This window comes from Phytophthora infestans, genomic scaffold (assembly GCF_000142945.1).
Source record: "Phytophthora infestans T30-4 supercont1.18 genomic scaffold, whole genome shotgun sequence".
Taxonomy (NCBI): domain Eukaryota; phylum Oomycota; class Peronosporomycetes; order Peronosporales; family Peronosporaceae; genus Phytophthora; species Phytophthora infestans.
In genome coordinates this window covers 1,482,038-1,507,320 of record NW_003303741.1, presented here as the reverse complement: position 1 = coordinate 1,507,320, position 25,283 = coordinate 1,482,038, and the positions used below count along the sequence as shown (strand labels likewise).

The window sequence follows — 25,283 nt, the reverse complement described above, 5'->3', positions numbered from 1 at the left end:
TCTCCGGTACAGATACTTAAGTCTTATATTATCGTCCCTGTAAGCGTTTTATTGTAGTTATTTTTTGTCAATGATTCTTTGTAAAAAGAATGATATCGACCGGTGTGCATACATATGAAAGGCTTTACGAAGCAGGGAGTGACATTGCGGCGAGGCGAACACCGCGGTGAAGCCGCTTGAGTGGTGCTTAGATAAGTTAAAAAAGTCGAGTTGCCGCCACACTCACCGACAATCACTCTGGTTTTTTCATACGCTCTTGTACCCGAAAATGCACTTGTTTTGGTCGCTAACGTGCTAGCCTAATCTGCGCGAAGAGAACATAATATAGCCGAGACTGTGCATCGGCTGCACAGTCTAAATTTGAGACTGTGCAGCCATACTTCTTGTCTCAAATATTAATCCCTCTCTGAATAGATTTACAAGTGACCTATTTAATTAAAAGCAGTATATTAATAAGCAATCGTGTCTAGTTTTAAAAATAAGGTGCTAAATATGCCACATGTAAAGCATAAGAGCAGTTAGTAAGCAAAAAAACACTCAGGACAACGAATCCGTACCGGCTGATTGGAAATGACTACGAATTTGTAAGTTTTCAATAAATGTAGTGCAGCAAGGAAGTTGGTGCGAAGCCGCTGCCAGCGCCCCTCCCCTTCTCCTCTGCCGTGTCCCAAGTATTTCGATGCATAATTACAATTCGTTCAGTTTTTCCTACTTTCAATTTTTTACCACCTTGTTTAACCCTCTTGTTAAGTGAGACGTGGAGAGCGACTTCAACAACGAAGGAGAACAATATTTTCAATACCGGTAATATATGTATCCAGAGCTTCCCGGGCAGCGCACGGCACAATATTAGAATGCATGAACGAGGCTCGGAGGCCCAACGAGTTTCACGCCGCAATGACGACTGGCTGCAACTTTAATCACATGCGTTTCAATTGAAAACACGTTTAGCATACTGTACTGCGTCACATTGCGACTCGCAAGGGTTCCCTTGAAAAATAGAACAATATTTTTTCGCCGATTCACCAACACGCACAGTTAACGAGGCTTTCGTATGCAGAATTGCTATCATGTACAGAACCATAAGATGCTCCCTTGTCGTATTTTTTAATTAATAAAACAGCGTTACGCTTGTATGGCAGGGCAGCGAGTGCAGACTTCACTCATATTGCTTCTCAAACATTCAGTGCGGTAATAATCTGAACTGGATGTTGGGTGGCTGAATTCCTCCGGAGCGACGTATTTCTCAGGTCCGATCGCACGATGAAGTCTTCCTTCTCGATGCAAGCGCTCGGGCACGAAATTGGATTGGGAATGCTTATGCAAGTCGCAGAGTTCAAGTGCACTCGAGCATCGCTCTCGTGAATGCGAAACTCGGCCTTTTTTTTTAAGAAACCTGCGACGAAGCAGAAAGGCCACCTCGCCTGCGTCACCGAGGTACCACGTTGCTGCTGTCCCTTTCCCCGATCACGTGCGCACCAAATGCAGGCACGATTGCTTTGGAAAGCACCACTTGGTGCTATTTTTGCTGGCAACACATCGTCCTCGGCAGAAAATCGACTGCAAGTGCCAGTCGTCCTATTGTCTATGCCACGCTCGTGTCTGACATAAAAGACTTTTTTGGTTCAGGGGTAGGTGTTTCAATCCAGAGGATTGGCTGGCGATCGCTGTCAGTTTGTTGCCTTTTCCCGTTGTCATTCCGTGTTTTGCTAGCTCGGACACACTCGACATTACGGTTCAGTAAAATCTGCCGTCCCAATGGCCTTCAACGATCGCTCCCGCAAGCGCTTCATGCGCCTACCGCGTCGCATGGCGGGCGCCGCCGCTGTCTGCGCCGCTGCTGCGGCCTGCAGCGGCTACACGCAGGAAACAGCGCGCCTTGATGCTGCGCGTCGACCCATGGGCATGGGTATGGGCAGCTCCCTCATGGTACCACACGCCGTGACAACCGCACTCAAGCAGCAGCGCGCAAGTGAGCGCCACATGGACTCATGGCGCCTAACACGCAGTCGCTTGCAACAGGATTACGACCTTGAGGGCGTCATTGGCGAAGGTGGCTTCGGTCTTGTGCACGTAGGACGCCACCGCGCCTCCAATGCCCGCGTTGCCATTAAGCGTGTATCGAAACAACTCACGACAAAGGAAAACTTCATGCAGGAGGTGGATATCCTTAAGCAAGTTGGCGGTACACACAACGTGCTGGAAATGCGCGAAGCCTTCGAGACTTCGGACGCCTATGTACTGCTCACGGAACTGGTGCAGGGCGGAGAATTGTACGATGATCTGGTGGCAAATGGCGTCTTCGGAGAAGAACGAGCCAAGGACCTCGTGCGGGAACTGGCTGTGACACTTGAGTACTTGCACTCGAAGCGCGTGGTGCACGCGGACTGAAGCCAGAAAATATTCTGCTGCAAACGACAAGATGAAGCTCATTGACTTTGGACAGTCGTTTCGTCTTCACGATAGTAATGGCCACAAGATGGATGTGTGCACGACGGCATACGCGTCGCCTGAGGTCATGGGACACCAGGATTCCGGCTGTGCCATGGACGTCTGGGCGCTTGGCGTCGTACTGTACATTGTGCTCTGTGGCACTCACCCGTTCGACCCCACGGACGATGCAACGGACGATGAACTGCAGCAGCGGATTCTTAAGGGAGAATTCGACTGCGAGTCGGTGGGCTGGGTCTGCATGTCCGACAGTGCACGCGACCTCATCCGCCGCATGTTGACGGTGGACCCGGAGAAACGAATCAGCGCGTCGCAAGTGCTTCAGCACGAGTGGATTACCACTTTGTGAATTACTTTATAATTTTTGCAACGTGCAACTGAAGAAGATGGCCCCGGCGCTGCCTGGCATTGCTACAGTTTTGAGCCGAGTCAAATTTTAGACACACTTAGAAGAGCTGAGCATAGAATTCGTATTAATTTATCTAATCTGCAACCTCAACCATTAGATTTTCAATTTGTCCTCAAGAGCATCGGCAATTTTAGTGAATTGATTCTTCTTGCCCTGGAATAGTAAAGTGATAACACATTGCAACTGGGTTGGTTAACCGAAGGACATTGCGCCAAGTATTTTAACCACAAGCAAAAAGCTTTAATCCCGGTTTCACTGGTTTACGGAAACACTTTCGCAATTGTAAGGTTCATAACTCAGCTACCTGCAGTGTACATGTACTTAAGTAAGCTTGAAATTCCACAGATTGATGTCGTTAGTTTTATTACCTCAAGACCGATGATTTTTTTCCTTGGTATCGGTGCGAATGGTATGAGATCTACATGTATTGTACTGGCAAGATAAAACCAAACACCATTTTTTTGTTTTGCCCATAAATACAAAAGTAATTATCGGATTAATGCCGGCAGACCCGCAATGGAAACAGGGTAGCACAGAGATCACAGACAAACACACCCGGTGGCTTTAAAAAGAGGAGGTGCAGGGCTTCCGTTTGGTCCAATCAGATGCCGTATTGGATAAATAGAGCTGAAGCGATTGGTCATTTTGTCAGTTTCGCGTGATCATTTCCGACCAGAGGAAGTAACATTATTTCCTAAATAGTACTTTGAAGTAGTTGGGAAGACTGGTTTCACATTGATCTGGAGACAATTAAAGGCAACTATGGCTACAAGGCTGCACTCTACATGGTCACTCGCTCGCTTGCGATGGATCTGCGCGAGAGCAACGTCGCAGTCGTGACCATGAATCCTGGCTACAAGGCTGCACTCTACATGGTCACTCGCTCGCTTGCGATGGATCTGCGCGAGAGCAACGTCGCAGTCGTGACCATGAATCCTGGCTACGTAGCCACGGACATGAGCAACCATCAGGGTGGGATCAAGCCTTTCAATGCTGCTGCAGCCATAACTGGCAATGTGGCCACACTGTCTCTTGGAAACTCGGGCAAGTTCTTCAATGCCGACGCTCCCATGGTGATCAAAACGTAAAGAAGGACGCAAACCCAGCAGGATGAAGGTATCAGGTGTGTCTTCTATCAAGGCTAACTGTCTAAGGATCCCGAATACGTACAGTAGTCTCTCTATTCTGCATGTTTCTTGTGCTTTTTGTGTTTTTTCTCCTTCTTGTGTTTCTTGAGTTTCTTCTCGTCGTCATCTTCAGTCGTTTTTCGCTTCTTGTCCTTCTTGTGTTTTTTATGCTTTTTCGAGCTATCATCTTCACTCTCAACTGCTTCAACCGCCTCCTGCTTGATCTTCTTCGTCTCCACTTCCTCAAAAGCACCATCGTGCTGGAAGGGGCAATTCTCTCCGCGTGCACAGGATCCGGTGCTTTGCCAGTTGTAGCAAACGCTCTGGAATCGCTTCTGGTACTCGCTCACTTCCTCCACTGCCGTTGCTGGAGCCGCTTGTGGTGCCTGACCAGTGTGTGCGAAGCGGCATGACGCGCCGCGCATACATGACCCCCTCTGGAAGTTCCTACACACCGCCACTTCGGCAACTGCAGCAACTGGAAGTGCCACTCGAGCTGGAGCTTTCCAGCTTTCCTCCTCAGGCTCCTGATAACCTTCAGCTGGTGCAGCAACGTGGCGGAATCGACATGCTGCTCCACGTTTGCACTTGCCCTTCTGGTAGTTCTCGCACACGGGGGCTCCTTCGTCAGCTTGAGTCTCCTCCTCCTCAGGAGCCGCGTCCTGCCTCACCGTCTCCATTTTCACATTTTCTTCCAGTGACATTTCATCATTTCCATTGCCATGCAAATGTTGAAATTTGCACGCCGCCCCGCGCTTGCATTTTCCTTTTTGGAAATTGATGCAAACCGGCGCATCTGATGTTGCCTGAGTCTGCTCTGTCATTGGCCCCGTCGATTCTGACTCGACTGCGCCCAACGAAGCACCGGGAGTGGCAATTCCACTCACCGGTCGTTCCGCTGGCTGCACCAGCTCTTCGGCGTCCTGGTCTTGCATTACGTGGGCGAACTTACAGGCGTCTCCGCGCGTACACTGCCCCTGCTGGAACTTGTGGCAAACTCCCTTTTTCAGCTTCTTTTGCAGCTCTTCTCGCGCTTGCGCGTATCCTTCATCTCTCGCTCCGTAGTCAATGCTCATGGGTCGTCCCATAACCACCATGCCGTCCAGCTTGACGGCCGCTTCGCACGGCCCTTCCTCGTGGAATTGCACATAGCCAAAGCCTCGAAACTCTTTCGTTTGAATGTGCTCGGCAAAGCGGACAGCGCGGATACTGCCACATTTGTCAAACACCTTCCGCAACACCTCTTCTGTGATATCGTACGCCAGATTGCCAACGTATATAGTGGTGCATCCCTCAGGGCGAGGGCCAATGACCTTCGTCGGTCGTTTCGCAATGGCAGCTGCTCCATTTCCGCCTGCGTCGGACCCATTTTTTGGCTGCAAAAAGCGCACATTGAGTGTTCGTTTCTCCCATTTCGACTGGTTCAGCTGATCCACGGCGTCAAGAGCGTTGGTGTATTCGCAAAAAGTGACAAAGCCGAAGCCACGCGAGCGACCCGTCTTCTGGTCATACACCACCTTGGACTGGTGCATCTCGCCGAACGGCTTAAACTTCTCGTACAGCGCATTGTCGTCCACGTGCACTGGCAAACCCGCCACGAACACTTTGTTGCGGTCGCGCCACAGATTCCCGTCCGCCATGGTTGCAAATGGGCACTTGACAAAATGGCATCGTGGCCAATGAAAAACGAAAAAAGGTATTATCAGTGCTCGGTTATGTGCGAACTTGGTAAGTACGCTTAAGGTGCGGATCTTGAAGAGACGCGAGAGGTTCAGCCTTAAACCGAACTCTTCCTAGCTTTCCCCCATTGTTGCCTTGTTGCCGAGCGCGGTGTTGCATGGTGATCTTGATTCACGCACCGACACGGTCTGTGTTTTGGGATGCGTCATTATCCACGCCGTTTCTATCGTCCGACTCCAAAACCATCTCGCGGGTTAAAGCTCCCAGCTTTTCGTTCTGAACGAACGACTGTCGTTTGAGCAGCAACGCAACTACATGTTCGGGTGGCATTACCCAACCTACCGGCGACGTGGCACGTGACTGCAAAGCGTCTAGCGTTTACTATCAAGTTATTTTACAGACCTCCGAATGAGTGACGCCGAGGATGTTTGCGGATGTTTGGTGTGCGCCGTGCTGTGTGGCGTGTGTTGCGTGGCAGCAGCGGAGGAAGACAAACGGGAGCGGGAACGAGCGGCAGCGGAAGCTTTGCAGCTGAAGAACCCAGACGTCATAATGGTGAACCCTGTGCCAGTGCCCACCCCGTTCTCACAGCTGCAGAAGCAGGCACAAGCCCAACTCGATTTCGCTGCAGTGCCAATGTTGGAGACAAGAGAGTTCGAGTCGAGCAACAAGAAGAAGAAATCGAACAAGAGCAAGGACGGCAAAATGCGCAAGAGGAAATCAGGAGGCAAGCATCGGTAGGGCCCTTCATCGTTCTAGTCCTCTCAAGCGCTGCCAGTCCAAGTCCACAGAGCAAAATAAATGCCTGTATCCCCCTTATGTACGCAGAGCGTCATAGTGAATAAGTAGTAAACGTCGTCGAGGCGCAGCTCATTGGGAAAGCTGCCGCCGACAACAAATACAGGCGTCGCCATTTTTGCATTAGTATTGGATGCAACTCCTTCCCACCGTTGCCTTTTGAAGCCTCCAGCCACCGTGTGTACGCAGATATCGTCGAAGAATTCCTGGACACAATTGGGTGCACCCAACGCTCAACCGCACAACGAAAAACGACGATTAATTTTTAGGTTGCGGATACCAACAACCATCAGTAAAGTAACGTTAGTTTGGAAGCAGCCCAGTAGGGGACAGTTCAAGCACATGACGATCTGACTTGCGTGGACTCAGCGTTATAAGCTCCATGCTCTTGAGGTGCCAGCTCCATTTCAATTTCTAACATGTCAGATACCCCTACGTAAGTTCGTCATTTTCATGAGAAATTTTGAAGTTTTAATGGATCGACTAGACGTTGCCATTACGACAAGTATGCACGGCCCCCATGAGCTATTGGAGGTGCGCAACGCTGCAAATATAAAACTTTCCAGTAATACCCTATCAGTTGTTGACCCCTCGCTTGCAAGTATCAGGAACAGTGTCGTTGATACACACTCGCGTGCGTCACTATCCACGATGCCGACGAAGAAGCCGACGCGCTGCAGGCATTTCCGCTGTTCGAACACATGAATGGCAAATCGTTAGGCCACATTGGCACATCGCAACATGCCAAACCGACATACCTGACGAGGACTCCAAGATTCCTTGGGACTGCGATTGCGATTGCGACTGCGATTGGGAGAAGTCGTCACCTGTGTAAAATACGCATCATAGCCACCAAGTTCAGCGTAATTGCCAGGCCGCGTCGTCTGAGAATACAATCGTATAAACGCACGAGCTTCTGCTGAGAGTTGTGAGAGCTGGTAGAATTGGTTCAGGGACTGCAGAGCACACACACAACGTCAACACACGACAACGTTTCCATGTATCCATATCGATGGAACAAGCGTACCCCAAGCATGAATTCACGCATCGAATTAATCTCAAGCGCGGAAATGTTGTTCATCTGAATGGCCAGAGCTGTGCCTCCGCCCTGCACGTCGGTGGCGATCTTGGTCAGACCGTTGCGGATCTTGTCTTGTCGCACGTTCTGCAGGTCTTCCAATAGCGAGCGCAAGTGCTCTCCCTGGTCCAAATCGTCGGGTGCACTACATTCAAACACAACATGTGAGCTAAACCTGAAAAGAAAAATGACAGTGGGAGTATCGAAAACTTACTTCTTCAGCAGCAGCGACGCCACCTCCAGGTAGTGGAAAGGAAGTTCTTCAAACACTTCACTCTTCTTTTCACGTTCCAGTTGCGACGTTAGGTAGTCTGTAGCAATTGTTGTGGAAACGGTAAATAATTAAAAATTAAAAGTACCCATTTCGAGCGCTCTGAGTACATTTTCACCTACCGACAGAGAGCCACGAGGGTGGTAGGATTCGGCATTTGTTTAGCTGCTTGAGCATGATGGCTAGCCATAGCGGAACGTGGGTGGTAATTCCTGGCTGGAAGGGTCCGAAGTTGCCCTGCGCAAAAGTACCCAATTTGTCAAAATTGTCCATTATTTAATTTGGCAATTATGGGTTACGTACGCCAATGAAGTTGAGCATGCCATTGTTGTCACGCAGGTGGAACTGCGGCATGATGAGGATGAGTTCCTGCTCCGCCTGGGTAGACACGAGCACGAACGAACAGATAAGCAGCGACCACCTTGCTAGAAAGGTCTCGTGACTGGACACACCAGGAACTCGGTCTCGCTTGCCGACAGACTCGCCATTGCGTCAGTTTCCGCGCCAAAATTTGAGTTACCTTTTGTACCCAATTATCTTCAAGGAAAGTTAGTGAGTACCATGGTATTAATTTTGGATATTCTAATCCTTATCATGAGTGGACAAGTTGGCGCTCTATGCCTCGAGAAGATGTCTTGATGCTATTAGTGTTCTATTCGTATGACTTCAACGGAGACGGGTTTGCAGACATGTACTCTATCCATTGTGACTGGTTCGGTGTCTCCAAAGACATTGGTCAAAGCACAATACATGTATTAGTTGATCGTCTATCGGAGACCCCGTTTCGAAAGGCTTGTGTCCAAAGCGCCAATAATAAAGGTTGCGACGAGCGCAATTAAATCGAGTGAGCAGCATCTGTCCAGCTACTCGGCTGGCTTCGCATAGCAGACGACAGCAGCAAATTTTGGTCTCTGTTGGACACTCAATATGCGGCAACCTGCGACGTGAGTGTGGTAGACCATGTGGCACCGCGACGTGGATTATAGCGGAAGGGCTCCGTGCAAAGATGGCAGAGCGTTTCGTGGAGGTCCGACCCTTTCGGTATCCCGAATCTTAAGTTCTCGATGTGGATTCACTCTGGAAACGACTAATTGCAGCTTGTTACCGTCAGTGGATAGCTTACTCTTGCAGTATTACAACGCTGCGTGTCGGCGCTCGATTTGCTTCAGCGCCGACCTTCGCAACTTCCTTGATCGTGGCTCGGTTTTGGAGCCTGTCGCCGGTTTTGACACGAGTGTAACGGCAGAGATGGCTGTGTCCTTTGGAGCGATTGTAAAAAGGCAGTCTCTGACATCGAATACCGCGATAAAGGCTCCGGACTTGTGTTTTAAAAATAAACAACCTCTATCAATGTATCACCTGTCTAAGTGGCTTTGTAGCTGAGCAGATAGTCCATCTGATTAGGTCCCACACAGCACCATGCAGCCATCTGCCCGCTGACTCCACCGCCGTCAAACCACAGTTGCCAATTAGCTGCACAGACCGCAGGTGTCAATTGAAAAAAAAATAGCACTGAATCATCGATAACTACACTTTTTCTATGCGTCTTGCAGTGCACGATGTGACTGCAATTCTGCAGGTGCGCGTCCACATCGACGGCTCTCAATTCGACAGCTCACTAATGACACAACCTGAATTCCTGTTGGCCACACGCGTGGTTTTCCGCAGTGTCCGACATGGAGGAACTCAATTACAGGCTTCATGGAGAGTCTTCCGTAGTTTCCACGAGTTCCAGGGTCTCGATGCACAACTACGACATGCATTTCCTCAGGATATGAAGCTACTGGCACCACCTCCGCCCCATCGGAGACGAACATGGCTACGTCGACATCGCAGTGCCAAGTTTCTCGCTAAACGCTGTGCCGAACTTAACGACTATTTGGAGCGATTACTGAGCAGTTCACACTTGAGACTCACGAGGTTCTTGGACCCCCGAGCGCCGCTGGTGTTGCGATGCTTTTGCAACTTTGATGTGGGTTTAATCACAGCCGAGACGACGGTACTACCCAACCAGTTCGAGAGTTGCGTCTTGTGTCTGGACTACAGAGATCGAGACGAAGACGCCAAAGGAAGAATGAACGGTACAATGGGGACAGTGGACAGCAGTGAGTACAGCGCCTTGGAGGGGATCGAGTTCGAACAGGAATTCGAGGACAGAGACAGCGAACAGCTGATCCGACAGCGGAGACCGTCGCGGATGCAGGAGCGACGCAGTGACGACGCCAAACTGGACGAGCTCCAAGCCAACCTCATGGACGACAAGTCCCGGAACATGGCCATGTGCACTAAGTACGAGTGTGCCTGCCGAGTGTCGCCCTTCCGAGTCACACACAACAAAATGATGCGCATGTTGCGTCTTCGCGGCTTCAAACAAACGTACGCACCCCCGGAAGGCGCACTCACTGCGCTGTATTGTGTGCTGTATAAATTGCAGCAGCTTAACGACTTGGACAAGCGATTGTACGATGCACTCACGGGGTTCCCAGTGAAGACAACACAGCCGAATGGAACGTCGGAACGGGAAGCTACAGATGCTCTTGCAAATGACCATCTACAGCTGTCTGTAGGTGTGGAGCTGCTACGTCAAACGTTGGCGAACTTCGGACTGCTTCATGTGCACACACTGGAACGACATTTCCGAACTTCTGCTGTGGATCTGAAGAAGAGACTTCACGAGTTTAAATCTCGACGACAACTACGTGTGGGCGCACTGGAGCTCGTGCTGCTGGCTACGATGCTGGATCTGTCCATCTTTCTGGTTACGAATGATCACGAGGGGTCGGAGCAGAATATTCTGCCACTTGCTGGTCTCCGGTCGATTCGCAAAGGTGGTCGGGTTAGTATGACGTTTGGCTACATTCTCCCTACCCTCGTGTGTGTCAATGGGTTTTATCTGTTGGCTGAACGAGAACGTCTCGTACCGGGCATAATGCCAGACGTGGAAAGCGAAGAGGAGATGGTGATGACAGAGCGACAACGGAGACGAATGTGGCAAGGAGTCGACGAGATGGATCGGCGCTTTATGGCGGAGATCGAGCGAACGCTTTCCAGTGGAGCGGACGCCTTGGCCTTAGCGTTTGACTTTGACGTGGCAGACTCCCTCAATTCAGCCATCTTAGATGCAGTCTGGGACGATTGCCAACACAATCCCAACCTGTTCTACCTCTTCCAGCGACAAGCTCGTCAGTTCGGCAAGGGACGAACTACAGCTCGCTTTTTCATGCAGTATCTGGAGGTGGCTTTCGGACTCGAAGGTGCTACGTATCTCGTGGACTTTTTGCTTCATGTTTTGCCTGAAGAAGAACTCCGCAAACAGCTACTCCATGCTCGGTGGATGCGTTTGCATCGTCAACTTGCAAAGCGCGCATTGCCGTGAGGAAGACAGGTATCGAAACAACAACAACAATGGACTTAGAAACCATGTACAAACTGTAATAAAGATATCATTGACGTTCTGAGCGTTATTCGACCTCTCTGAAAACGGTTTTGTCGGCAAGATGTCGCGACCTCAAGCAGACGAGATGGAGGACGTCTTGAAGCTCCACGCAGCCTGGTGCAAGAGTCTGCAGCAAGCAGTTGACACGGATGCGTGGGGTCAAGTGCTTGAAGCAGTCGAAGCTTACGAACGGTTCGTCAATACTTCAGCCTTATGCAGATTGGTTTTTACTTACTTGGAGCTCGTTTTGCAGACTGGCTGGTCGGGTCACGAAAGCTTTACCAGCTTGTCAACGTCTTACAGAAGTGCAAAAGGTAAAGCGTGAAAAGGAGCTCCCATGGCTGGCGAATTTAATAAAAAAAATAATGTTTTTTTATCAGGAAACTATTGAGAAGGTTATCGTGTCAATGGAGATGCGAGTTAAGTGTCTGAGCTCGGTCGATGGCCAACGGAAGCCTACAAAGGAAGACATGGAAGATGTCTTGGAAGGTGTGAAGATATTACAGAGCTCACAATGAGGGTTTCCAGCTAATACCGTTTTTGGTGTAGCTCTTTGCAAGGCGCTGTCTGACGAGCCAGAGGTGTTCCCGCTTGATGTCAGTCGAGCGATGAGGGCCAAGACTCGCGGCTCGATGGACAAAGCGAAAGACGTTGGGGGAGATACCGACCTGGACGAATGTGCTGCAGCCGAATTGGTGAACGCAACGACGCAGGTTGCAGTGCTGCGATCTCCTGGAGCTACGTATCTGGACATCCGGATCACCAAAATCGGTCTGAAAGACGCCAGTGTCTACGTCAACCCGACCATGGCCGTCTCTGTCTTCGGTGAGTCTGCAGCTTGTAGAGGTCTACTGTAGTGATCAACTCATGACTTGTACCCTGGTTCCTTGGTAGACTACAGTGGTAAAGCCATGGAGGAGACCCGTGAGACGGGAGTGGGGGAATGCAAAGAGCCGCAGTATGTGACGTTCAATACCAACATTCAGCTGGCCACAAATTTGAGGAAGATGGAGGATCGTACGTCGGTTTGTAGGCCTCCTCCAAATTGAAAACTATACTCTGACACCTCTCCCTTTTTCACCATTCAGACGGAGCTGCCATTACCTTTGAGTTCTTCCACTACAAAGCCAAGAAGCGTAAAAAAAGTTGTCGCTGCTGGGCGCTACTCGAGATGGACGAGATCAAAGACGGACCTGCTGTGCTGGAGCTTTATCAGAAGCCAATGGACCCGAAACGCAAGCGCATTCATCTCTTCACAGAGAAGGAACTGTATCTGCAATTGGAGCTGCGATTGCAAACACTTTGAAGAGAAGAAAAGGGATCAGCACAGGGAATTTGAAAATCCACAGCCATCGAACCCCTTTGCAGTCTTTTCAGTTGCCCAAAAACGAGGCCTTATCCAGTTTCTGTACGGTAAAGCTGTCGCCGTCTTCGTCGTGCTGAGTGAAGGAGTTTGCACGCGAGCTCGACTCTTTTCCAGCCTCCGAAGCCCCCGCTTTAGCTGCATCAGCCTTATCTTTGGTCTTGCTCTTCTTGCCTTTCGAGATGGCACCAAAGCGCTTCTTCTTAACACTTGCTTCCTTCACCGGTTTGTCCTTTGCCTTGTGCCCCGACGCTTCTTGCGTGGACGTGGTTTTGATCAGTTTGATAACTTGACGCAATATTTCCCCCGTTTCTTGACTAGTGTCTGGAGGAGCTTCTCCTCGTAAGGTGCAGCTAATCACTTGCAATGAGGTGAACTCCCTTTTAATGTCCTCCTCCGAGCGGATCCCTGTGCGACGGAGGTCGGCGCTGTACTTGTTGAAGAACTCAACAAAGTTCTATTACACACACAGCGTTAGTTCGTTCGTGTACAAGTAGATGGACCCAAGCCAAGCGCGTCCTTACGTGCAAGTCGTTGTCGACGGTAGCAGCTGTGCTGACGGGGTTGGAGAAGGGCTGGGTGCGTTGAATGAGTCTCGCGCAGTATTCTTTTACGCACCGATTCAAGCACTGACGAACGACTTTGGAGAAGAAAAAGGAGCCGAAGATCCACTTTTTCAAGTCAGGATAGTAGTCGTCCAGCGTGGCTAATAGCGTCTCAACCACTGGAGCTCCTTCGTCCCATTTCTTTGAGAACCATACTTTCGTAGTGTCCTGTAACAACAGACCGTTAACAGCCACACAGTCGCTTCAAGCGTTCGTTGTCTCCGTACCTGCTCCACCTCGTGGAAAATCTTGCTCACAATGAGGTCACAAGCGCTCGTGGCAAAGGCGACAATGTCAGTTGACGTGGTGTCCAAACTGTCTCCCATGAACGTGTCGAACGCCTCTTTCTCTTCCGAATCCGTTTCCGCGAACGAAATCTCCTCGACCAATTCTGGACATTTTGCCTGTCAAAGAAATTAGCAGTTTTCTTTTCTCTCTCTCTCTCAAGCTTCAACTTCGCTTCATACCTGTAGAATCTCTGCATCGTTGATGAAGGTGCACAGCATTTCTGCATCCACCGTCTCCAGTTTACCAGCGATGCTGTCGTACCGGATCTTTAACTCCTCCATGAGCACATGCAGACATGCTGCGACGACGCACCCCACCAATCGCCCACTCAGCCACTCCTGCGCGATCGAGATCTGCGACTTTAGTATATTCACAATGTCGTTGGGACGAGTTGACTGCAGCCCTCCTTGTGGCCCCACAATGCACTCCTCGTCTCGTCTCCAGATATTGGTTATCCACGTGTGGATTTGAACCTTAATCTCGTCGAGATAACCCTCCATGAGCTCCTGGGAAGTTCTGTCCAGTACAATTGACGCTCGTGAATGCTTGTACTTGATGATTTCCGTGTTGTAATAGTCGATCCATTGGACAATCTGGAGACGCTGAGCTATCCCCACGTCGGGTCGCTCGCTGAGCTTGGTGATCTCGTTATCAAGTTGTGCGTTGTATGTGCTCGTAAACAAATGGACCACATCGATCTCGCTCGGAAAGCACGGCGCCACGTCGGATTGCACGATTTCCAAGTCCACCATCAACTGAGTCGCAGCCTCAAGCACCGGAGTGAACAAATCTTTGTTACTAGCCTCAGCCTCGCTCTCTGCAGCGCGGAAAATGCCTTCGATACGCTTTGCAAGTGACGTCATGACCTCAGTCCTGCATCTTTCCCGAATTGTTATGTTGAATTCAGCCACAGGCTTCAGCTGGTTGTCCAGATACACGTCCTTCTTCGAGTCCACAAAGCGCAGACGGCGTGTTTCCATCCTATCAAGCACTTGGAACGCGTCCGTGAGTCGCTGTTTGCCATACTGCGCGATTTCCACACAGTGGTGCATGCATCCCCATACTTCAGCGTAGATGCGCCTTTGCACGCTCTCAATAGCACTCAATCTGGACCCCATGGACGCCATTACACGAGCCTGAGCTTTGCTAAACGTAAGAACACAGCCTAAAACTCAGTCTTCTGAAGCGTAAAATATGTAGAAACCGAAGCATTTACCTGTTCCCGAGTTCGTCGCTCTTCTCAACTGCAGCGACACTTAGCTACACAAACCCAAGACGTTAATAAGCACCATTCAGCCGTTTCTAACACAGTTTCTTAACGCACCTCGTGGAGCATCTTCTGCCTCCAGTCATCGATTTCCTGCCACTTGGTGTAGACGTCCACGAAGCTCGTGAGTCCTCCGTCTAAGGCATCGTGGAGTGCTTGCACGCTCTTTGGCAGCTCGTCGTAGAGCACCATCTGGTGCTCCAGCTCCTTCAAGTTCCGTCGAGCGATACTCACACCAGACGAAGAAACTTTCTTCTCTCCGAGCTCCTCGTTCATGCGGCGACAGTTCAGTCCCAAGTCGTCGAGATTCGTGACAATTTGCTTCACTGGCGTCTCCAGCTCCAGCAACGCGCTGGCTCGCTCGATCTCGTCCACTTGGGCCTGCACGAAGCCTGCCAGCTGCCCCGTGGTGCTGTCCTGCTTGGCCATGTAGTCGCCCTTGATCTCTTGCAGCTGCCTCCAAACTACGTTAATTCTTGTGTTTTTATGGCTTTGTTCACAGATCAAACACCCGCGTGATTTACCAGCTGCGAGTTGAGTAGCGACGTGGACGTCGAGTCCTTGAGCTTGACCCGCAAAACCTCCACCGGGTCGCGCGCCTCCTTCTCTAGCAGGGACATCATCATGATGGCAAAGTGGTGACGCCGCTTCAATTTAAGAAAGAATGATGGTCACTTCAAGAGTTTTGTTTTTTGTTTTGTAATTTGAAACTCCTACCGGTAGTTTTTCTGTAGCATTTCAAATTGTTTGAACAAAATTATATAAATTACTTTCATTTTATTTCGGATAATTGTATACACATTCGCGCCAACGTTGCTGGAGCGGCTGAGCATGGAGGCGTTAATGCGGGTGATGGCCGCCAAGAAGCGGGAGGTCTCGGTAGTTAAGGAGAAGAGACAGAGCAAGAAAGAGAAGTATTTGCGTCGCGCTGAGGTGGAGTCACTGCTTGAAGAAGAGGAGAAAGCGAAGGAGGCTCCGTCCAAGAAACGCAAACTGGACCAGAAGACTGAGAGCGCCGGCAGCAGTCAACAAGCGCAGGAAGCAGCTGCAGAACGTACCGATGACAAGACACAAGTGAAGGAAGAGAGCCAGGCTGTCTTGTCATGGCCAGATCTGCGTCGACGGCTGCGAGAACTGGGCGAGCCCATCACTCTCTTTGGTGAGAGTATGAAGGATCGCATGACGCGTCTCCGCCGAGCGGAGATGGATGCTGTCACCAAACACGAGGTGGAGCTGGGAGCAGGCCATGATATTCGCAACCGCTTCGTCGGTGGAGACGGTGGTGTGCATGGAGACCAGAAAGATACAGCGGACGACGCGGCGGAAGACGCTGAAGAATTTGACATCGCAGACACCGCAGAGGATGGCGGGAAGAGCAAGACAGGGGGCGGAAATGAAGAGGACGAGGAGAAAGATGCTGATAAAATGGTGTACCGATTCTTTAAGGGCATGTTGCAGAGGTGGGAGAAGGATCTGGCTAGCAGACCGGACCATGTGAAGCGCACAGCTCAAGGCAAGATCGCGGTCAAGACTATGAAGCAGTGTAAGGACTACATTCGTCCACTGTTCAAGCTCTGCAAGCACCGACAAGTGCCGTCCGATATCCTGCCGATTCTGGTAGAAATTGTCAAGTTTTGTCGGCAGGGCGAGTTCGTGATGGCGAATGACGCCTACATCAAGCTGGCCATCGGCAACGCGGCATGGCCCATCGGTGTTACCATGGTGGGTATCCACGAACGTACCGGTCGAGAGAAGATCAACTCGAACAAACAGGCACATGTCATGAACAACGAGTCCCAGCGCAAATATCTCACCTCTGTAAAGCGGCTGATGTCGTACGCACAGTCCATCTCCAATGTGCTGCCGTCCAAGCGCGTTCTGTAAGCTACGAACGCAGCAAGACGCTACGCTCCAGTTTATACAATATCTTTGGGTGACATTTACGTTTATTGCTTGTGGTTGTTGCGTGCTAGGATCGTCACTAGATCACTAATGGTGGCCACGACCTGGAGGGCCTCGACCACCGCCACGGAAGTGTTGGGGCGGTCCGTGTTGCTGGAACATTTGATAGTCTCGGTGGATCGCAGCAAGCAGCTCACTCGTCAATGAACACGCGATACGGAAGCTGCGCTCGTTCTCCGCAGACACCAGAATCATCAGCGGTTCATCTGCCTCTTCTGGGCCTCCTTCCTTCGACCCAGAGCCACGACCACGGACGCGGATCTTGGCATTCCCACCGGCTTCTACACTAATGCGCTTCATGTTCGACCCGGCAGGTCCAATAATGCGACGCGTTACACCAAAGTCGTTGTCGTTTTCGATTCCCACGACGAGTTTCTCCAGGAATGCTGGCTCGTTAGGGTCTTTGGGTCCATCGTGACTGGATCTACTAGGGCCGCTCGGTGGCTTACCACGAAAATGGTCCGGGCCTCCAGGACCCATAGGTGGCCCGTTCGGCGGGAACGCAGCACCGCTACGCTCAGCAAACACGTCTGCCAATTGCTGAGTCGCTTGCAGCGAGAGCGGACCGACATCCACTCCGTTGTCGCCAATAACTCGCTTAATCTGCGGGTCCGACGTGGGTAGTGCTGGAGCGTTTAACATGACAGCAAAGCGCGTTTGAACGGGGAACGGTGACGGCATGTTCGGTCCATGGCAAAATGCACCAGGCATCATATTGACGATGGCAGGAGACACAGCTTCGAAGATGCCCAACAGGTGTTGGTCCGACTGATTAAGCAGGAATAGCGGAGTGCCAGGAGTCACATGCTGCTGTGCTAGTCCCTCGTGTTCCTGTGCAAGTCCAAACAGCATGCGACCAAAGCATTCGTCGATCGTCTGTGTGGTGCATGCGAACACGAATCCTGGCTGTGAAGGTTGCCACCTTGGCGCCGGCCCACCGAATCCAGGTCCAGCAGGAGCGCCAAACAAACTCTCTGCCGCTTCCCGTCGTCGCGTAGCGAGCTCTTCTGCGCCTCCAGGAAGCTTCGATTCGTCCTCCACGGATCGATAATGGAGCTGAATCTGAGGCTGATTGAACAACAAGCGCACTAATGCGTGACCTGTTTCAGCATCAAGTTCCTGGCCATTCGGACTGTAATATACAACAACAGAGATAATCACCATTAGAACCATCATGACCACCATAGAATGCCCTCCTACAACACCCTCGTACCATTCCGAAACAGCCAGCTGCTTGTTTTCAAACTGGGCGAGTCGCTCCCATGGACATTCGCAGATACGAAGCCATTCGATACCAAATGAGCCAGCCCACTCCGCTTTACCGTCCGCCTCGTAGGGTACAACACCTGCAGCGAGATCTTCTCCAGCTGATGCATCAGCACTTGACATCGCACCATTCACTAAACGCGCCACACCCTGATAATGCTTGCTTGGTCCAACTGCAAAGAATAAAAACACCTCATCCGACGTTTCCGACGCCATTTTAATCTGCTGCAACACAGCCGGAGGCACAGCCCAGCGTTCATGATGCACGGAATGCGCCAGATTCAAGTAGCTAGCCGACTGCAGCAGGAAATACTTGGCCATCTTGCCATCATCCGGCAGCTGTGGACCTGGCGGTGGGCCCTGGTGCGGTCGATCTCCACCATTAAACGCGGGTCCTTGATGGCCTCCAGGTCGACCTGCTCTCGCCTCTTTCTCCTCCTTTTCACCCTTAGGAAACGGCCGGAGCTCCGTCTCTCCATGAGCGAAGTGGCACTCGTCACCGAAAGGACACGAACCCATTTTCTCCCAATGTTTGCAGATCGCGATCTTGAAGAACTCGTTGACTGGCTGAGCTTTTCTGCGCTTGACGTTCTCTTCGTCTGCCACTTTGGCCTGCAGAGCAAAGTCTGCCGTTTCGGGACATTCCTCTCTGGCCAACTTGATGTGTCTGTAGCGGCAACTGGAGCCGTGCGAGCAGAAGCCCTGTTTGTAGAAGGCGCATTCGACGCGCTCCTCGTCGGGGACGTGTCTGAAAGGACACTCGGGCACCTGGCACTCCATTCCCCAGCGACATTCTGGCATCTTGGACATATCGTACTGGTGCAAGAACTCGCAGTTGTCGCCCTTCATACACAGCGCGCGCAGCCAATGGCGACACACGACGGTGCCGCGCTTGAAATCTTTCTTGGCTGCTTGGTGGCCAAACGTAGCGCCGCCTACGCCCACCACGGCGCCGTTCCGGTGCTCTCCACTATCCATACGGTCGTCACCGTCTTCTGGCAGCAGCATCTCGAAGTCGAACGACAGACGCCGCTCTTCTTCATCGCGGAGTAGCAGCCCCAGCACCATGTCGCTGTTAGTCCTAATATTCTCTAATGTGGAATATTCCGTTTCAAGAAAACAATAGCGCCGAATAGAGGACGGTCTACTATTTGTTATTCCGCACTCTGGTGGACCACAAAGGAAAAATATTGTCAAAATGGCTGCGCCGACTAAGGAGCTCGAGGAATGGCTGGACGAGTGGCCTGCGGTGCGCGAACTCGTGGACGAGCTGGTGCTGAGTCTGAAGCGCAGGTTCGTGTCGCTTGCATGCGCTGTAGTGGGGTGAAGGACGCAGGAACTAAGTGTATATACAGACAGCTGCATGGATCGTACGAGACGGCCAAGATGACCACCAGCGTGTTGAGCAAAGTGGTGTGTATTCATGATGACAATGGGGAGTAAAGTATACGCTCTGACGAGTATTATATTACGCTGCTTCAGCTGGAGACGGTGGAGTGGTCGACAGCTGGGGAAATTTTGGAGAAGATTCGTCAACTCGGTCACATGCTCACCAAGGCGCACGCTCACGAGCTAGCTATCGGCAACGTGGTGCGTCGCGTGCTGTACATCATTCGTGAGGAGCACTCGAACGCACTTAAGCTGTCGTCGGCGGATGCGGCTAATGGCAGCGCAGTGGCGCCCGTGTCCGGCCCGCCTACGAGCCGTAATAACAATTTGTCGCGCTCATTGGGCACGATCTTGACGCCCGGTACCGACACGGACCTCTCGATCCCCATTACGGACCTCAAGCTGGTGAGTTTGGTGTTTAATTGGGAGATTCTCCGATTAATATTGACGTTTTCTGCAATTACAGTCTGTGATGGAAGGCATCGCTGAGCTCGTCGATGAGATCGACAGTCTACACGTCAACATTGCAGACCAGGCCATGGAATACATTCACACAGAGTACGTAATAGCTGGAAACAAGCCCGTACAACGACGTGCTAATGCTGATATTCATTTTATCGGATAAACAGTGAGGTGATCCTGACGTTCGGACAGTCACTGTCGGTGGAGGCCTTCCTGAAGACAGCAGCTAAGAAGCGCTCGTTCAAGGTGATCGTGGTGGAGTCTGCGCCTTCGCTGAACGGTCAGCACATGGCACATGCTCTGGCGGAGAGTGGCATCCACGTAACAGTTATCCCGGACAGCGCTGTCTTCGCCTTGATGGCGCGTGTGAACAAGGTGGTGGTGCCAGCTGCAGCTGTGGTGGCCAACGGCGGTCTTATCGCGCAGAGTGGCCTGCAGAACATCGCTCTGGCTGCCAAGAAGTGCTCGGTGCCTGTCGTCTGTGTGGCTGGTCTCATCAAATTGTCTCCGCTGTACGCTCACGACCTCGACGTTCTGAGCGAACTTCTGGCTCCGTCTAGCATCTACAACTACGAGGACACTGTGGACAACGTACGAATTGCTCTTGCTTGCTGTGGTTGATGGCTTGCTTCACTGACGTTGTTTCGCTCTACTTTGTTTACTAGTTGGAGGTATTGAACCCGGCGTACGACTACGTGCCACCTGAGTGTGTGAGGATTTTCATCACTAACACAGGCGCTCACCAGCCGTCCTACATCTATCGTCTGCTCGCTGAGTATTATTCGCCGCAGGATTACCAGCTCAGCTAGATTTGTTCGATGTCATGCTAATACGCTAAGCTGCTTGATTGCTCTCTTTAGTCCAGAATCCAGCGCGTCTTGTTGGCCTTTGTACTGTACAGGAACGGATGGGAATGGTACATGCGCTGGATGACAGCCAACTGCTGCGAGACCAGCAGACCTTCTCCAATGAGGTCGTCCAGATCCTCTTCAAACCGCTCTTGTTCCTCTTCTTGGAACAGTGCGCGGTAGGCTTCAAACAGATCACGCAATTGATGCAGCAACAGGATGAGGAAGCCAAGGTCGCGGACGCCCAGCACCGCCTCATCACTGACGCCAGAGCCGCGGTTCTGCTTGTTCAGAAGACGCTCGATGTCGCGCAAGTTGTTACGCAGGAAGCCAGCAATCTCGTGGGAGTCGTAGAACAGACGATCACTCATACGCTTGTAGACCATGTGGAAGGCCGAGGTAACCAGCTTGTACAAACCACCGAAGACGAGGAAGGTTGGGACTGTAGCCATCATCTGCATGTTGAGCTGGTTGGCGTGCATCAACTCGTCGATGGCTCCCATGGCCACCATCAGCTCCTTCTTGATGAACTGCACTTGAATCAGAAGCATGCGAACGATGTCTCCCGTCATAAGGTTCTTGACGGCAGAAGCGAGCTGCTTCTCGTACTGCAGCGACACGACCGACATGTCCATCTCGTCCATGATGCGCTTCATCTCTGCAGATGGCACCTTGGGGTTCGTGTCCTTGACGAAATCCGACAACATGCGACGCAGACTCTCCTTCGTGTCTAGTAGCGCCATGGCGTCCTGGATCTCTGGCTTCTGGTTCAGCACCACTTCTTCGAAGATAGCTTGGAGAGGCTCAATCATGTGTTCGTTGAAGAACTCTTGCAGCGCCGCACGCATCGCAACAATGCCAGCCTGGAACCCTTTCTGGTTATTCACCACCCAGAAGCCTCCAGCAGTGAGGCAGATCGCCACAGCTGCGACCTGAAGCCAACGTTGACGAATCTTCGACGGAGGACGGCACGGCGCCATAGCTGCTTGGAAACACCGAGAAAACTGCGTCTGTGCAGAGCGGAACGCAGCCACGTTTCTCTCTACTCGACGCAGCGAGCTCATTACGTCGTCGCCGGTAGTTATCCCATTGCACCCTTTCTCGAAGATGTTGGCATCTGTCAGCAGCAGTTTCTTTTGTTAGTGTACACTTCTTTCCACGTATGGCCAAGCACGTTCCAAACGCACCAAAGTAAAATGCAGTGAAGAGAATGGGGTCTTGGGCCTTGAAAGCTCCGTGTCCTTTACGAGGAGGACAAATGCCGTTGGTGCTGTACACAAACTCTAACATTGCCATGCCCTCCTTCATCCTCTCCGCCAATTGCTCGTAGTCCGCAAATGTACTCGAACACCTTGTCGTCAGCTCCTTCAGCATTCCAATCTTCCTCTGTATGACAGCACAATCGCTCGTTATTTCTATACGTTATCACGCTTCGTCACGAACAGAAAGCCGTACCAAATGTGCCTCCAGTGTCTCTTGCAGGCTTCGGATCCTCTCTCCGACCGTGATTCTCTGCGCACGCGACAGTATCCACTGCATGGGTCCTCTTTGAATAATTTCACGCACCGTCCGCTTCTTCATCTGCTTCCAGAAGGCCACAGCACGCGGCATGAAGTCGATGATGCGCACCACGTCAATCAGTGCAGCGTGTAGCTGATACGTCGTCACGTGCGTCCACAGCAACCGCAATCCATTCTCGATCGCTACGCACTGCTCGGGCGTATACACAGACGGCGTGTTATCATTTGCATAAAGTCGGTGGCGCTGTAGCAAGTCACAAACGTCCGTCAACGCCTTCGGGATGCCCGACGCTGCACTCGAAGGCACCGGGACGCTGTAGCATTGAGACACAACAGCCAGAGCGCGTGCCAGCGCGTCTGCGTGCGGACAGCGGTTCTCGGAGCTGCGCGCGAGCGATACGAGGTCTGAGATGACAGCGGACGTCACATCTTCGTGCGTGGTAGGCGCAAACACAGCGGTGATCGCGGTATCCATTACAGGCTTTAGCAAAGATACATTTATTTTGCTACACGTATAATATTAGTTTTAATTATTAATAAAACCTTGGTTTCAAATCTAAATTATGGTTTCCATAAATTAGAATTTGAAAGATACAAAAAGGTTTTCTAAAAATCTAGCATTATGAAGTTTACTTGACGGTAAAGCATGCACAATTTTCCATATTTACATTGGGGTCAGAACGAAGTGGGGTCGGTCGCGTCAGTCGTTTATTTTCGACCTTTTGCTCCCACCAAGACCGCCACACAAATGGAGATAAACGCCAACTTGCTGGAAGACTTGGATCTCATGATGTTGCCGCTGACTCCGACAATGAATCGCGTTAATTCGCGGACAATTCCGAGACGGATAAAAGCGCCGAGCCGATAGTAACCACACGTCCGGACTGGATCAAAGACGAGGAATTAACGAGTCTGAGGATGGCAACGCCACCACCGTCGACGTCGTCGGGTGTCGGCGGTATCAGTCCAAGTATCAAGAACCCCGCAACACTCAAAGACTCGACGGAAGCGAAACGAGCGCGACGCTCCGCGATTGAGAAGAAGTCGAGGCAGAGGAGACAGGAAATGCTCAAGAGGATGAGACACGAGGTCAAGCAGCTTGAAGACGTGTACACAGAGATGGCCAGACGAAGAGAAGCGACGAGTTCCAACGGTAGATCACGCTTTTCTTCGATTTCGATGGACGAGTTGCAGCGCGAATACTCCGAGTTGTCGCTGGTTGCTCACGCACTTGAAGAGGACCGAGTTGCTCTCCGTGAACTGCTTCTGACTCACGAGAAATTTCAGCAGACTCTGCAAAGCCAATCAGATGGACGGGACGCGGTTTGGAACAGCGGAATTCCGCCAAGTGCGTCCTTGTCCGTGGCATTTCGACAACATACAACAGACGAGTGCTTTGCCATCGTCCGCGCGGCCTATCAGGAGATCGAGCGGTTCCTTGCAGCAGACAATTTTGTATCCACCGGGGCGAGTTTCATGGGCTGGACAGATAAGCGCAAGGTGGTACAGGCTCTTCAGTTTTGCTTTACAAAGAAATTCCCTCTCGAAAGCGCTGACAATCTGCTTTCGCAGACGTGGAAAATCTTTTCGAATGGTGACAAAATGGCGGTAATGTCGTTCGATCGATCGGTTCGTACGCGGTTCGAGGTGCTGCAAGTTTTGAACGACAATTTGATTATTATACGCAGAGATCATGTGATCCCGAAGATGCCGATGACATTTTTCTCGATCCAGATTATTTTCCGCCTGCAAACACCGATGGGTTACACGATGTGCAGTCGAACAATTCCAGCTCCTGAGATCGAGAAGGCGATGGAACCCCACGAGTATTTCTACGACGCGTTTCACTGGTATGGCGCATTTGTAAATGCGTATTTGTATTTATTTTTTTAGGATTTCGTTTCTGACACTTGCTCTTGTGAATCGCAGGACTCGCTTCAATCATCTGTACGACGCATTCGGCAACGTTACAGGCTGTGAAATTGTGGCAGGTGGGTCTGTCAAAGATCAAAACCAGCTGCAGTCCCGGTACTGGCTGTTCGAGCTTATCTGCTCTGTAACGGGGTACGTAGCACTAAGTGTACCCTGGTTACATGAAGTGTGACACTTCACACTTCAGGAGTATGACATGTCATACTCCGGGATATTTGGTACAAGGTACCAAGGTCATTCAAAACCAACCATTGGTTAAATGACATTGCATTTCTATAGGTAACTGATAGTTTGTATTAACCTCAAACTTAACCTACCTATAAATATACTCAGTTTACAATCTACCTTATTTAGGTCACTTCGCTCTCTTTAATTAAAGAGGGGACCTGTGAACTGCCGTTCACTGAGAGTTTGTATACTCTCGGAAGATAACTTCCTCTAGCGCAAGGTGCTGTGTGACCCCGTCACACTTGGTAGCACTTGTAGTCACACCCTCCCGCCCCCGCGGGTAGACTACCTGAAACCCCGAAGTTCGTTGCCATGGATAGGAAACGAACTTCTCCCATATGAAACGCACTCTCAGTTCGAGTCGGTTCGGAAGATGGCAGGCATCTTCGGGATGGAGGCCCTGCAGAGCCTGGTGGTATCAACACCGGCTGAGCAGCTCGAGCGCGTCAATGCATTCGACGCGTACGAGCAGGGCCTCATCGCGCATGTGCGGGAGAACCTGCAGGCTCCGGCGGCGGAAGCAAACCCGCCTCACCCGAAGCCAATACGGCTGAAGGTAAAGCCGTATGAAGGGAAGGAAGGCGATAACCTTCACTTCTGGGTCCGAGAAGTAGAGCTCGCGATGGACGCGGCTCTGATCTCGACCGAGCAACTGCGTGTTGCTTTTGCACTCTCCAACCTTAGCGGTCGTGCTAAGAGTTGGGTGTACACTCGGGAAGCGACATCCCCCTGGATGTTTCACATCCTGGCTCAGCTGTGCGAACAGCTCCGAGCCGCGTTCCTCCGGCGAACTACGAGTACCGCAGCGTCGCGCTTCCTCGCGTGTAAACAGAAGACGCGAACTGCACGAGTATGTGCAAGAGATACGGAGCTCACGGCGTCCCTAGTGGAAACCACTCATGA

The 25,283-nt window shown here is 51.3% G+C and overlaps 11 protein-coding genes across 11 annotated transcripts; 6 read left to right on the top strand and 5 right to left on the bottom strand.

Moving 5' to 3' along the window:
- Positions 1-1,708: 1,708 nt before the first annotated feature.
- PITG_10488 (protein kinase, putative) lies at positions 1,709-2,965 on the top strand (the record flags this gene model as incomplete). The annotated part of the gene is made up of 2 exons (XM_002902227.1): positions 1,709-2,376; positions 2,423-2,965. 2 exons carry the CDS (start codon positions 1,759-1,761, stop codon positions 2,798-2,800), a joined length of 996 nt encoding a protein of 331 aa, XP_002902273.1.
- A 1,075-nt stretch (positions 2,966-4,040) lies between these two features.
- On the bottom strand, positions 4,041-5,627 carry PITG_10487 (uncharacterized protein; the record flags this gene model as incomplete). Its single annotated transcript, XM_002902226.1, has 1 exon — positions 4,041-5,627. One exon carries the CDS (start codon positions 5,625-5,627, stop codon positions 4,041-4,043), a length of 1,587 nt encoding a protein of 528 aa, XP_002902272.1.
- Positions 5,628-6,768: 1,141 nt separating this feature from the next.
- PITG_10486 (DNA replication complex GINS protein PSF2, putative) lies at positions 6,769-8,302 on the bottom strand (the record flags this gene model as incomplete). The annotated part of the gene is made up of 7 exons (XM_002902225.1): positions 6,769-6,879; positions 7,224-7,292; positions 7,493-7,688; positions 7,758-7,854; positions 7,937-8,051; positions 8,118-8,192; positions 8,267-8,302. The coding sequence occupies 7 exons, from the start codon at positions 8,300-8,302 to the stop codon at positions 6,769-6,771; spliced, it is 699 nt and encodes a 232-aa protein (XP_002902271.1).
- Positions 8,303-9,354: 1,052 nt separating this feature from the next.
- PITG_10485 (uncharacterized protein) lies at positions 9,355-11,190 on the top strand (the record flags this gene model as incomplete). The annotated part of the gene is made up of 2 exons (XM_002902224.1): positions 9,355-9,923; positions 10,029-11,190. 2 exons carry the CDS (start codon positions 9,355-9,357, stop codon positions 11,188-11,190), a joined length of 1,731 nt encoding a protein of 576 aa, XP_002902270.1.
- A 145-nt stretch (positions 11,191-11,335) lies between these two features.
- PITG_10484 (axin interactor, putative) lies at positions 11,336-12,556 on the top strand (the record flags this gene model as incomplete). The annotated part of the gene is made up of 5 exons (XM_002902223.1): positions 11,336-11,446; positions 11,631-11,741; positions 11,811-12,075; positions 12,145-12,267; positions 12,339-12,556. The coding sequence occupies 5 exons, from the start codon at positions 11,336-11,338 to the stop codon at positions 12,554-12,556; spliced, it is 828 nt and encodes a 275-aa protein (XP_002902269.1).
- A 67-nt stretch (positions 12,557-12,623) lies between these two features.
- On the bottom strand, positions 12,624-15,396 carry PITG_10483 (uncharacterized protein; the record flags this gene model as incomplete). Its single annotated transcript, XM_002902222.1, has 7 exons — positions 12,624-13,070; positions 13,138-13,386; positions 13,446-13,622; positions 13,686-14,652; positions 14,723-14,766; positions 14,831-15,226; positions 15,298-15,396. 7 exons carry the CDS (start codon positions 15,394-15,396, stop codon positions 12,624-12,626), a joined length of 2,379 nt encoding a protein of 792 aa, XP_002902268.1.
- Positions 15,397-15,594: 198 nt separating this feature from the next.
- PITG_10482 (pre-mRNA-splicing factor 18, putative) lies at positions 15,595-16,657 on the top strand (the record flags this gene model as incomplete). The annotated part of the gene is made up of 1 exon (XM_002902221.1): positions 15,595-16,657. The coding sequence occupies one exon, from the start codon at positions 15,605-15,607 to the stop codon at positions 16,655-16,657; it is 1,053 nt and encodes a 350-aa protein (XP_002902267.1).
- A 359-nt stretch (positions 16,658-17,016) lies between these two features.
- On the bottom strand, positions 17,017-19,069 carry PITG_10481 (uncharacterized protein; the record flags this gene model as incomplete). The annotated part of the gene is made up of 3 exons (XM_002902220.1): positions 17,017-17,021; positions 17,185-17,867; positions 17,949-19,069. The coding sequence occupies 3 exons, from the start codon at positions 19,067-19,069 to the stop codon at positions 17,017-17,019; spliced, it is 1,809 nt and encodes a 602-aa protein (XP_002902266.1).
- A 139-nt stretch (positions 19,070-19,208) lies between these two features.
- PITG_10480 (translation initiation factor eIF-2B subunit beta, putative) lies at positions 19,209-20,412 on the top strand (the record flags this gene model as incomplete). The annotated part of the gene is made up of 6 exons (XM_002902219.1): positions 19,209-19,294; positions 19,357-19,414; positions 19,484-19,795; positions 19,857-19,948; positions 20,020-20,320; positions 20,392-20,412. The coding sequence occupies 5 exons, from the start codon at positions 19,388-19,390 to the stop codon at positions 20,410-20,412; spliced, it is 753 nt and encodes a 250-aa protein (XP_002902265.1).
- Positions 20,413-20,708: 296 nt separating this feature from the next.
- Positions 20,709-22,695, bottom strand: PITG_10479 (uncharacterized protein; the record flags this gene model as incomplete). Its single annotated transcript, XM_002902218.1, has 3 exons — positions 20,709-21,817; positions 21,888-22,086; positions 22,156-22,695. The coding sequence occupies 3 exons, from the start codon at positions 22,693-22,695 to the stop codon at positions 20,709-20,711; spliced, it is 1,848 nt and encodes a 615-aa protein (XP_002902264.1).
- Positions 22,696-22,909: 214 nt separating this feature from the next.
- On the top strand, positions 22,910-24,435 carry PITG_10478 (uncharacterized protein; the record flags this gene model as incomplete). The annotated part of the gene is made up of 3 exons (XM_002902217.1): positions 22,910-24,070; positions 24,150-24,284; positions 24,432-24,435. 3 exons carry the CDS (start codon positions 23,139-23,141, stop codon positions 24,433-24,435), a joined length of 1,071 nt encoding a protein of 356 aa, XP_002902263.1.
- Between the last annotated feature and the right edge of the window lie 848 nt (positions 24,436-25,283).